This window comes from Corvus hawaiiensis, chromosome 20, assembly GCF_020740725.1.
Source record: "Corvus hawaiiensis isolate bCorHaw1 chromosome 20, bCorHaw1.pri.cur, whole genome shotgun sequence".
NCBI lineage: Eukaryota > Metazoa > Chordata > Aves > Passeriformes > Corvidae > Corvus > Corvus hawaiiensis.
In genome coordinates this window covers 1847620-1859640 of record NC_063232.1, presented here as the reverse complement: position 1 = coordinate 1859640, position 12021 = coordinate 1847620, and the positions used below count along the sequence as shown (strand labels likewise).

Here is a 12021-nt window from a genome sequence, read left to right as displayed (position 1 = left end):
AAGGGCCAGAGTTGCACAGCCTCACTCAGGCTGACAGCAGCAGTGCAGACACGTGCTGCATGCCAAGTGTAGCTGGGTTGTGAAAATAGCTCATTCCTGCTTTGCTGTGACTCCTACAATTAATTACAGGAAAGAGGGTTATTGCAGAGTGATACTGCTTGGCAGATGATTTAATGGGCCTTCCTCTAAGAGCACAAACCTTAAATGTTACCTGATGGTACCTCTGCTTTCCACATTGCATAGAAGGAGCTGAAAACACTTTATTTTTTCAGTTGATGTATTGCTGAGTTCTGCTGTATTGTGTGGTCTTTTTTTCCTTTCCCCAGAAGTTGTGACAAGTCTTTTGTGCGTTAGGAGTGTTTAGGTGGTGTGGTGTGACAATAATACAGAAAATACTGTGGTGGCATGACATTCCTTGTGCAGATACAGCTCAAGCTGTGCTTTGTGCGACCGGGGAAGAGTGACCCTCACTCTCAGTGGTGCTGATATCCCAAGTGTGGGTTTGTGTGTTGGGCTGTGAGGAAGGGACTCTCTCCTCTGCCCAGCTCTGCTGGTGGCACTCCAGTGCTGCTGAAAGCCAAGGCAGTAATTCAGCAGTGAGAAGGACTAGAAGGGTATGTGCTTTTTGTGAGGACGTGTGCCTGGATGTGTTTGACACAGGGGCCAGGAGACAGATCTACAGCTGTTTATCGATGTAAGCAATATTAGAAGGTGTTCTCATTAGTGTTCTATTAATAGCAGACTTTGGATGTTCACTACTGAAGTCAAAGGCTTCACCCTGTGTAGTAATGTGTGCTTTCTTTAATTCCAGCTAGTAGGATTGTAATGGGAAAGGGCATTTAGCCTTCCAGGAAAAATACTGCTAAATTGTCATGGTCTGAGCAGAACTACTTGGTTGTAAATGAGATTTCCATAAATGCCAACGAGCGTTCATGAATTTCCTTTCCGTGTGCCAAAGATAGAATGAGTGTGAGTAGAAGATGAAAACTTGCAGTCTGTGTGTGAGACCTTTTCCTACAACATCTGTGCCGAGGTGGAGAAAAAGGGTTTCCCGGTCAGGACGTTTATTCCGAAGCAGCATTTGCTGAGATGACTGGTAAAAGGAGGCAACAAGAGGAGAAAAAAAAACCAGAGGATAAATGTTTAATGAAGTAATTTGTTGGGTTTTTTGCAGAGACACAGCATGCTGAAGCAGCAGGACCTGAACATTGCCATGATGGTGACGTCGCGGGAGGTGCTGAGCGCGCTGTCGCAGCTGGTGCCGTGCGTGGGCTGCCGGCGCAGCGTGGAGCGCCTCTTCTCCCAGCTCGTGGAGTCGGGGAACCCCGCCCTGGAGCCCCTCACCGTGGGGCCCAAGGGGGTGCTCTCGGTCACTCGCAGCTGCATGACTGATGCCAAGAAGCTTTACACACTCTTCTACGTGCACGGGTCAGTGGCTGCGAGCTGCTCGCACCATCCCCGCTCTCTGTGCCTTCTCGGGGATGTTGAGTTGTCACAGTACATTCTCCTCTTCAACATCCATGTTTCACAATGAATTCCAGCTACTTGTTGCCTAAACTGGGAAAAAAGCAAACGTAATCTTTGATACCACCAGTTGCAGTGCCATGATTGCAGCTGAAAGATGCCAATATTTAATGTTCAGTCATTCGTCTGACACAGGCACTGGGGGGGTTTTCATGGTCTCTGGAAGAAGAGTGTTTGCCTCACTACTTGGCATGTAAAAAATAAAAGTATTAATTCTTTCTGCTCTTGGGTAGAAAGGTAACAACTGAGAAAGTGAAACCTTCTGGGCTTGGTGAGCACAATAAATACCCCAGTGCCATTAGTTCCTCAGCTGTCAGCAGAGCAAACAGTGAGTGCTCAGCACAGTGTGCCTTGGCCTTCTAGTTGGCTTCAGCTCATTCTTCTTGCTCCAGTTAGCAGGAAAAGCAGGGAAGGTTAGTGCAAAGTTGAGGAGATTGAGATGGGGAGAGTGAGGTAGTGTAACCTTATCCAGAGGTTTTGAGAATACAAAGTTCCTCACATTTTTTTTCCTCATAGGTCCAAACTGAACGACATGATTGATGCAATTCCCAAAAGTAAGAAGAACAAGAGGTGTCAACTACACTCCCTGGACACACACAAACCAAAACCTTTGGGGTAAGTCTGTGTGTAACATAAACAATTCAGATATTTTAAGGAAGCAAAGTATTGGAAGTAATGTATTTTTAAGCATTGAGATCAATTTTTATGCTCTGATCTGTTTGCCAGAGTAGTAGTTGGATTATGGCAGACCTAAATAGTTGTGGGAGAGAGGAAGAGAAGCACCAGGAGTTTTGGGCAAGCTCAGGGCATGGATGGCTTCTGCACTGTGATATAAACAATGCTCTAGAAAGACAAACTGGTTTTTGTGCTCTAGACCAAAATGGTTGCTCAGCAGATTTTCTCACACTGAGGTCAAAGGGTATGTGCTAAATAAATATTCCTCATTTTGCTTGGGATTATTAAAAGTGCCTTGCACAACTGTTAACCAAGGCTTTATTGTGGTTGGATGCAGGGTTAAAACTGGAACTCCATAAAATGTATTTTCTCAGGAATGTGACAGCATGTTTTGAATACACCACTGAACAATATGCATATATGCCTCTGTCTTGAGTTGAAATGATGTATTCCAGCTGGTTAAGCAGAAAAACACTCCCTGTAAATCTGTTGTGGATTTTGGGGAGGATTCTTGTTTGTGGGGTGGCTCCTTTTATATATTTTTTTTATATAATGACCAATAAATTAATCTCTTGGGCTCAATTGGAGTTGTCTGGACCTTTTTTACTCAGCTGTGTTCTGCTCCTGGTTAAGCCTCCAACCTGTGAAAGCTTGCTCATGGTTTCCAGTTACAGGACATGTATTTTTCTATGCAGATTGGAGTCTCTCTGAGTTTAGTTAAATCCCCTGGGATACCAGGCATGTGGAATTTGACACTTGATTTTCACTTGTGCTGCTTGAGGATAGTGGGGACTAATCATTATCTTCTATTATATTTTGGTTACAGGCTTTTCATAAAATTAGTTTATAGCTTATGTTACACAAGATCCTGAGAGTATGGGGTGTATATACATATTTTTTTAAATAAAGCAAATTCATAGCATTATGAAAGTGGGTTTTGGGGTTTTTTTTTATATTTAGTAAGCTTAAGCTTTTCTGTGTGAGAACATATGCTGTGGAACCTGCAGTTAGCACTTTGGCAAGGTAGAACAATTCTGAAGCTGAATGAGTAGAGAGGAGAATGCTGCTTTTATTTCCTCAATTCATGCTGGAATAAATCCCCTTAGTATTTTGGATGCTGGCAGGTGAATAGGGAATACGTGGAAGAGCAGTATTTTACACTCTGCAGGTAAAGCTTTGGGGTTATCAGATAACATGGCCTGTGGGTGAGCAGTGCAGTTTGCTCAAGAAACAGGACTTGCACCCCCTTCCTCAGCTGAAACCCCTCTGTTCTGTACAGAAGTGACTGAAGTATATCAGTATCGATACAAATCCAAATAAATCCAAATAAATCTGCCTGCAGTGGACACAGGCTCTGGCTGGGCTGTGGAGGCCCAGTTGTCACAGAACAAACTTCATTTACCAGCCTAGAGCTCCTGCTGCACTTCTTTACAAGAACTCCTTCAGATGAGTTGCATCTGCTGGGCCTTTCCTGCACACAAAAAAGGCTTTGAGTTGGAGCTGTGTGTTTAATTAGAGGAGTTATGTAAGCAGCTAATGCCACTCGAGGGTTGCTTGCTGTCCTCAGTCTGTGCCTGGCTTTTGGCTACTCAGCTCCATTTGGGGTTCCAGGAGCATTTGAAACTCTCCAAAATGCAAGCCCTATGACCTGGCAAACTGGTTGATGGCACAGATAACTCCTCTAATTAGGAAATGGGGCTGCTTCTTCCTATTATCCTGCTCTGTTGTATCCATGACACAGACATGACCATTCTGATAAAGTGTCAAGTGCAGACAAGCCTGTAGGTAACTGTGGCTTGTTATTTAAAGTCCATTTTTTGCTCTCTAATGCACTTTTTTCACATCCCAACGTGTGTTGTAAAGTTATTTTGGTATTCTTGTAACAAATTTCTGAAATTTGATGTAGGGTGTTTTATGGTTTTTTATGGTAAGAGTTGTTTGTTTTTGTTTTGCTTTTTTCTTTTGTTATTTTAATAAATTGTCTTCAGCTGACAAGTGTTAAAACTTGTATGTGTTTGTACTTCAAGTAATATTCTAAAAATCACTACTGGTTTTCAGCTGTAACACTAAAAAGTCGTGATGAGTCCTGGGTTAGTTATAAGCATGGACAGCAGAATTTGCATCTCAGGTCTGACCCAAACTTTCATAGATGTTAAGGCTTAAGCTAGAAAGAGTTCAAAATAGATTGAAGAACAGAGCAGCATTTTCCATAGGATTTGTTTAGGAAAAATAACTAGCTGATAATATATACGTTATAGGTCTGAAAAATGTTTGGTAATACTATGTGACAGTGAAGGGAGCAGTAGCAGACTCAGTTCAAAGAAGTTAAGAGCAGTTAAGAAAAACAGAGAAGACAGGAAGAGGAAAGAGAGCAAGTGTAGCATCATTTTCTGCTATGGACCCTCCCAGGGAGCAGTCAGGTAAAGGATGAGGCTCTGCTGGGCTTCTGTCCTGACCCCCACCAGGATCACAAACAGTTTTGTTTCTCTGTTCCTTGCAGGGGTTGCTGGATGGATGTGTGGGAGCTCATGTCCCAGGAATGCAGGGATGAAGTAGTTCTGATCGACTCTAGCTGTCTCCTAGAAACATTAGAAACCTACCTACGGAAACACAGGTATGGGAAAAGAACAAACCACACCTTTCTTTTGAGAAATACGTGGTTTTATCCAAGTGTTCAAAATGTAGAGGATTTTTTTTCTTGTGAAACTGAAGATCTCGGCTTGGTGGTGATGGGGGACATTGCCAGGCTGCACTGGGATGGTTGATGAGACAAAGGTGGTGAAATATTCTTTGTATTTAATGAGAGGGAAAATGTGGAAACCTCTGAACTCTTAGCTGCTCATCTTAATTTCTTTGGCTAGGATTAAATTACGATTTACAGTTTAATGTATCAAAACTGTGTATACTCATTCACTCTTTCACTGCTCTTGGGCTGTGCCTGTTTTTAGGCTTTCAGGGAGCGTGTGCCATTTCAAAATCCTGTGAACTGCGCTAGTGCAAGCAGATTTTAGGCTTGGTGTTGCCTTTAAAGCACTGTTTTAGACCACTCTTTTATGCCTTGTGCTGTTAAATGTCTCTTGCAGGGCGGAAATAAGCCACTGAATTATTAGTTGCATGTGCACAGGAGCTGCCGTGCTGATGGAAAAGTTTTAATTTCCAGCAGTCTCAAGGTTCTGATATGAACTGTGGGGGCACAGATGGGCGCGGGGGCGGTGGTGCTGTGGAAATAACACTTTGGAAACAAAATAACTTTAATCTCCTGTGACATTAAACACTGGCTTGGCTGCCTTCCTGGTGCTAACCTGCAACAATACTGCTGTTTTCTCTCCTTCCACCACAGAAAGCAGCCAGGTAGCGTAGCTCTAACAGCAAAATATGTTTGACTTAGTGCTGTCAAGTGGCTGGAGACACTAGGAAAGGGAAAAACACCATCCAGAGCTGGCATGGAGAGCCAGCTTTCTGAGCTGAAATGTGAGCAGCTTGTCTGACTTGCATTTTTAGAGTCATCCAGCAAGAGATCTTGTAGCCTCTTGAAGGTTACTCCTCTTATGACATAGAATGAGCTTAATTTGCTTGTATTTTAATTATAAGTATACTCTTGTCACACATGAGCTGTCACATGTTTAAAATGAGTGTGTTGTGTTATAAATAACCCTCATTTGGCCATCAGCACAGCAATCTAATAATTCAGAATATGTTTGTAATGGAAACAAAGATTGCTCTTGTACTGCAGGCACCAGAGGAAACTTTTCCTTATTTCTTATCACTCACTTGAGTACACTTTAAAGAATTGCTATAAGCTGATGTGGCATGTGTTGCTTGAGAGGGATTTTGCCCTGGTTTGCACTGTTTGTTCACTGTTAGGTTTCTGATCTTTGACTTGAATTCCGTGTAGGAATTTCTTCGAATCAGCGATTCACTTCGGAGGATGGAAGTTGATCTCCAGGGTAGTAATGTAGAATAGGTGGGATAATTCACAGTCGATTTAGGTGGACAATAGCCAAAATATTATTACAATAATTACACTTTTTGAAGCACCACAACCCTCCCGTGCCCCAGTTCCGACGCGTCCCCCCTTACCCAGCGCGCTCGGAGCCTGACTCTGTGCCGTCCCGCAGGTTTTGCACCGACTGCAAGAACAAAGTGCTGCGTGCTTACAACATCCTGATCGGGGAGCTGGACTGCAGCAAGGAGAAGGGCTACTGTGCTGCCCTGTACGAGGGGCTGCGCTGCTGCCCCCACGAGCGCCACATCCACGTGTGCTGCGAGACCGACTTCATCGCGCACCTCTTGGGCCGGGCCGAGCCCGAGTTCGCAGGAGGGTATGAGTATGTAATTGGCTAGAGTGGGCTATCTAGCGCTTTGCTTCTTTATTTGACTCTTCAATGTCTTTGCCCAAAGTGGCTTTTTGCCTCTTTGCTGTGTGATGAACTCGTGACTGTGAATATTTGTAGTGATGTAGGCTCGGAGAGAGCGCTTCGAAGGTGTCACCTGTGCTTTGGAAGAAAAAAGTTGCCAAGTGTCTTGCAGTTCGTTGTTCTCTCCCTAGAGCTGCCTGCTTGTCCACTGAGGTGTTCAAATATGCGAAATAGAAAGAGAACCTTGGTTGAGTTTTGCCAAATGCCAAGTGTTCAGATGAGTTTTGTTGCCATTTGCGTATTTCTGAACCTTTTTTAAGCATCTTTAAACCTTCCAGTGAAAAGTACAATTCTGAGCTCAGTACTGGAGAATCAGAACGAGTTGGAAGGGATGTTAAAGATCATCTAGTTCCAACCTCAATACCTTTAAAGCTCAGTCATAACTGTTTAATGAGGAGGGTAAATCCTTTCATAATGGTTTTCCCTTAATAGATTGACCAGATTGATAGATAACAGATTGATAATGAACAGATTATGTTTTTACTTTGCACGGTAAGTAATGTATAAAATTCCCTGTGTGTTTATTCAGCTTGAGCTAACTGATGGTGAAATAATTGCTGTGAACTCTAGCAAATTTTAGGACACTAAAGAATGCATCTCTGGCATTTAAACTCTTGATCCTTCCTAGGAAGAGCAGGGTGTGACACCTGAAGTCAGTGGTGGCAAGGCACAGTGCTGCTTCACAGTGGTGGCTTTGACCTGGTCCTTTCTATTTTGCATCTGCATGCAGCACAGCAGAGCCCTGCCAGGCTGCTCCTGCAAACACAGCTGCAGTTGTACCTACAGAGAACACTTCAGCCCTGCTTTGATCCCTTGGTTGGCTTCCAGCTGCTCTAACAATGCTCTGCTTTGGTTCCCCTTTCCCCCAGACGCAGAGAGAGGCACGCCAAGACAATAGACATAGCCCAGGAGGAGGTTCTCACCTGCCTGGGCATCCACCTCTACGAGAGGTTGCACCGGATCTGGCAGAAGCTGCGGGCTGAGGAGCAGACGTGGCAGATGCTCTTTTACCTGGGCGTTGATGCTTTACGCAAGAGCTTTGAGGTAAAAACATCGAGTTTTGTCCAACTTGTGTTTGAATTGCTGCAGTAACTGGGCCCACTGTCGCTGTAAAGAGTGTCGAGAGCGTTCAGTTGTGTGACATCCGTGCACAGCACAGCTGGAGCATGTTCCCATGTGGGATAACCTGGAATAGAAGAGATTGAGGCTTGCTTTACTTTCATTACAGAACACTGAACTTTTCTGTGTTATTAACTCTCAGTTATTTCTGGCTTTCTACCTGATTGCGTTTCAAGTAGCTTAGGCTACAAAAGCTTTTTACTGCGTTTGTGAGTAAAATTGGAGGATGTGCTTTTGAATTGCAGAAGTGGTTGCTAACTTGCATTCAGCTTGTTCCAAATGCACTCTGATCCTGTGGGATCCTGAGCTTCAGACAGAACTCCATGTGGCTCCTTTAACATATACCAATACTTAATATTAATTAACAGTTTATACGACATGGATCTTTTTTGTTGTGTTTATCTTCCATTCATAATAACTGCTCTCTCTAAAAACCTCTAAAACACCAGAGAAGGAGGAGGAAAATCAGTTTGGGAAAGATCACAGTGGAACCTTGAGCTGGTTAGCTCTTGGAGTTTTTTTACTCCCGCAGGATCAGAGTATCATGGATCCAACAACGGATTAAAATCTGCAACTCTTCACTGAAAATTGTGATTGTGGGCCATAGGTGCAACACAGAGCTCCCCCACACTTGAGTTTCCAGCAAGCTAAACCAAGTGACTGCATCTGGGTGGGCATTTTTCTCCTGTGCTCAGTAGTTGTTTTACTGGGACTTCATTACTGGCTGTTCTCCTTCTTTTGTTATAAATGTAAAAGCTTGAATTGTGATAACTTCTATAAATAGATCTAACCTCTTGTAAACAGATGGCTGTGGAAAAAGTGCAGGGCATCAGTCGATTGGAACAGCTCTGTGAAGAGTTTTCAGAAGAAGAAAGAGTGAGAGAGCTTAAACAAGAGAAGAAACGCCAAAAGAGGAAGAACAGACGGAAAAATAAATGTGTGTGTGAGATTCCTGCTCCTCTGCAGGCAGCAGAAGAGAAGGAAATCAATCAGGCAAAGGTAAATGTGGATAGCTGGGGCTTTTTGGGGCTTCATCCATCAAGTCACTGTTCCATGGTAGAATTCCTGAGGGGTTTTACTGGATTTTGGTCGCTGGTGGAATTTAATACTTTTTCAGATGAGCAGAGTCTTTGTAAAGTGTTTACCTGGAACTCCTCAGCTTTTGGGGGTTTGGTGGGGTGGGGTTTTTTTAATCCTAAGTCTGAGGTTCAGGTTATGCCAGACTGTTTTTCAGCTATCATTTCTTAAAGATCACTTAGAGCCTGGGGATTCAAATGCTGCTTGTAGGCAATTACCATGGAATTCTTGGAGAAGGGGAATCTTTAAGTGCAATTATTATTCAGGATCTCTTGGCTGACCTTAATGGGCCGTGACTGTAGGTCAAGGTAAATTGATGGGGGTTTTGTTTAGTTGTGTTGTACTTGTGAAGAATTCTAAGCAATGCCGTTATCAGTCAGTGTCAGCTGGTTTTTCTCATGGAAAGAGTATCCTTTACAAAAGTGCTGGCTGAGCTGCTTTCAGTGCCTGCAAGTGTTTTTTGTTTCTGTTTGAAGGAGAACTCAAACTTCACGGAAAGCAGCTGCAAAGCCTGTGGTAGCACCGAAGAAGCCAACAACTGCGTAGAAGTAATTGTTACTAATGAAAGCACTTCTTGCACTTGTCCTAGTAGTGGTACCTTATTAGGCTCACCTAAAATCAAGAAAGGTATGTTAAATGTCGTTACTTTTCATTTTTAAAAAGCATTTGCCATATATGGGGTGAACAGTGGTCACCTATTTTTAAAAAGGACTCCCTGCCCGTGGCAGGGGGGTGGAATGAGGTGATTTTTAAGGACGTTTCCAATCCAAACTGGTCTGGGGTTCTCTGAATTCTTTCTTGTTAGAGGCATAACTAAAGAATGTGCAGCAGTTCCTACAGATGGCAGTAATTTTGGCCTCTGTCTCAGGTTTATCTCCACACTGTACTGGCAGCGACTGTGGCTATTCCTCAAGCATGGAGGGCAGCGAAACGGGGTCCCGGGAGGGCTCGGACGTGGCCTGCACTGAGGGCATCTGCAACCATGATGAAAATGGTAGGTTTGGGAAGAAGATAATAGTGCTTTAATACCCCCAAAGCTGCAGCATCTCAGAAGAAACTTGGCTGTGTTTTGCAGGGGACGATGCCTGTGTCCATCGCTGCGACGACAAGGAGGAGGATGGAGATAGCTGCGTGGAGTGCTGGGCTAATGCAGAGGAGAGTAACACAAAAGGCAAAAACAAAAAGAAGAAAAAGAAAAGTAAAGCTTTGAAGTGTGAGAATGACCACGTAAGGAACATGGCTCTGCCAGCTGCTTCTCTAAATGCTTACATTTGAAAGTAGTTACAGAAGGATTTTAAATTTCGATTGAGACTAATGCTGAAAATGGGGTAACAGGGGTCTCCTGTCCCCTTGTCATCCAAGGTTTGGAATTGAAGTCCTTCCTGGAGTAGGTTGTGGTGGAGTGTCTTCTGTGTTCCTAAGCATGTGCACTTTTACTCACCCTCAGTGACTGTGCCACCCCCAGCTCCCCATGCACACGTTTAAAAACAAGTATCTACCCTTGCTCTCCTTTGAACTCCCTTCTTTTCCCTCTGCTTCCAGCTAAAACTTGAATATTCCATGTTAAGCACCGCTGGCAGTTCATTCCAGGCTCTTTTCCATTTCAGATTCAGAAACTTGGAAGCTGTCTGGCAGATGCAGGTAGCAGAGAGACCTCAGGAAATCTCACGCACACAGAGTTTCACCGCGACAAGACCAAAGACACACACGCTGAGAGCTGCTGTAGCGCAGACAAAAGCGGCCAGCAGTTGCCTTGGTTTGAGCATATGAAAAATGTGTCACAGTTTGCAGAACCTACAGAAATGTCACTTGTCCCTGATACTGGAAAAGGTGCCAAAAGCTTAGTGGAGCTCCTTGTAAGTAACCACTGCTTTTGAATTTTAGGTTGTAGCATCCTGCTTTAATCTGTGGGGCTGAGAACTCAACTCCCAGTGAGGAATTGAGTCCCAGTGTTCATTTGCTTGTGCACATTCCCTGGGAAGTTTATAATTGAATGCTTTGCAGAGGAGGAGAAACTGTCACTGGAATGCAGTGACAGAACTTGTGTTGTAAGTGCTCATTGTCAAGGTTGCATTATTCCCTAACATGGAGTGGGCATTATTGCTGCCTTCAGGCCTCAAATGTTACTTCCCACTGCAGGCTCCTTGGGCAGCTTTCTTCTCTCTCTTTTCCTTCTCCTTCCACTTATTTAGATCCTTCCCTCTTTCTTTCCCCACTTTTTCCTTTTCTTTCCTTCCTTTTTTCATCTTTCCTCCCCCCATTTTTCCCTCTCGCCCCCCTCCTTTTTTTTCTCCTTTTTCTTTCCCCACCTTTTCCCCAAAACCCTCTAATAAAAACCATCCTCTTCCCATGGGAATGTGCTAAGACTGAAGCTGATTTGCATCCATTTCATGACTGAAGTGGCTGCTTCTCACCCCAAGCCCAGCAGAGCCCTGCGTGTGAGCCGGGTGTCCGGATCAGCACTTGGGCTGGTGTGACAGGGCAGGCTGGGGATGGATGTGCTGCACAGGAGGACAGTGCTGGAGCTCTGAAATCCCTGTTCTCGTTGCAGGATGAGTCAGAATGCACTTCTGACGAGGAACTGTTCATCTCCCAGGATGAAATCCAGTCCTTCATGGCAAACAACAAGTCTTTCTACAGCAACCGGGAGCAGTACCGGCAGCACCTGAAGGAGAAGTTCAACAAGTACTGTCGCCTCAACGATCACAAGGGGCCCGTCTGCAACAGCTGGCTGGCAACAGCTGGAGCCAACTGAACCCAATCCAACTCTGTCTGTCACTGAAACTCGAGATGACTACTGCGCCTTCTCCTTCCAAACTTAATTTAGTGACTTACGGCAAAATTTTATCTTAAATTAATGTGATTCTTTTTTTTTCTTGGTTTTTTTTTTTGGTGGGAGGCTGGTGGAGGTGATTTCCTTAATTTTGTTCTTTCTCCAGGCTTGTATCTTTAGTTGAGTAGCTGTGCAAGCCTCTCTTCTAATTTAAGCCATCTCTTTTTATTCAATGTTTCTCTTCCTGTGAGACTTACAAAAAAGCAAACTAGTGGCAAAGTAATGTTGTACCTATAATTCTGTACAGAATGACAAGGAGCTGAATATAAGATTTTACAAAGTAGACATCCATTTGCAAAATGTTTTGGATGTAATATGTTAAAGCGCAATGTGCAAAAATTTAAATAAAGAATATTTATTAATATGCATAGTAAA

General features: G+C 43.8%; 1 protein-coding gene across 3 annotated transcripts in view; it reads left to right on the top strand.

Moving 5' to 3' along the window:
* Positions 1 to 12021, top strand: part of GGNBP2 (gametogenetin binding protein 2) — a 17200-nt gene extending 5179 nt beyond the window's left edge. For 2 of the 3 annotated variants that reach the window (XM_048324306.1, XM_048324303.1), the window contains exons 4-14: positions 1175 to 1428; positions 2041 to 2139; positions 4700 to 4813; positions 6318 to 6527; positions 7487 to 7661; positions 8541 to 8735; positions 9290 to 9440; positions 9682 to 9807; positions 9889 to 10040; positions 10421 to 10669; positions 11365 to 12021. In XM_048324306.1, the coding sequence (XP_048180263.1) occupies positions 1175 to 1428; positions 2041 to 2139; positions 4700 to 4813; positions 6318 to 6527; positions 7487 to 7661; positions 8541 to 8735; positions 9290 to 9440; positions 9682 to 9807; positions 9889 to 10040; positions 10421 to 10669; positions 11365 to 11568 (1929 nt within the window). In that variant the 3' untranslated portion in view covers positions 11569 to 12021. The remainder of the gene's footprint in view (positions 1 to 1174; positions 1429 to 2040; positions 2140 to 4699; positions 4814 to 6317; positions 6528 to 7486; positions 7662 to 8540; positions 8736 to 9289; positions 9441 to 9681; positions 9808 to 9888; positions 10041 to 10420; positions 10670 to 11364) is intronic. The other variant, XM_048324304.1, reaches the window with a different exon arrangement.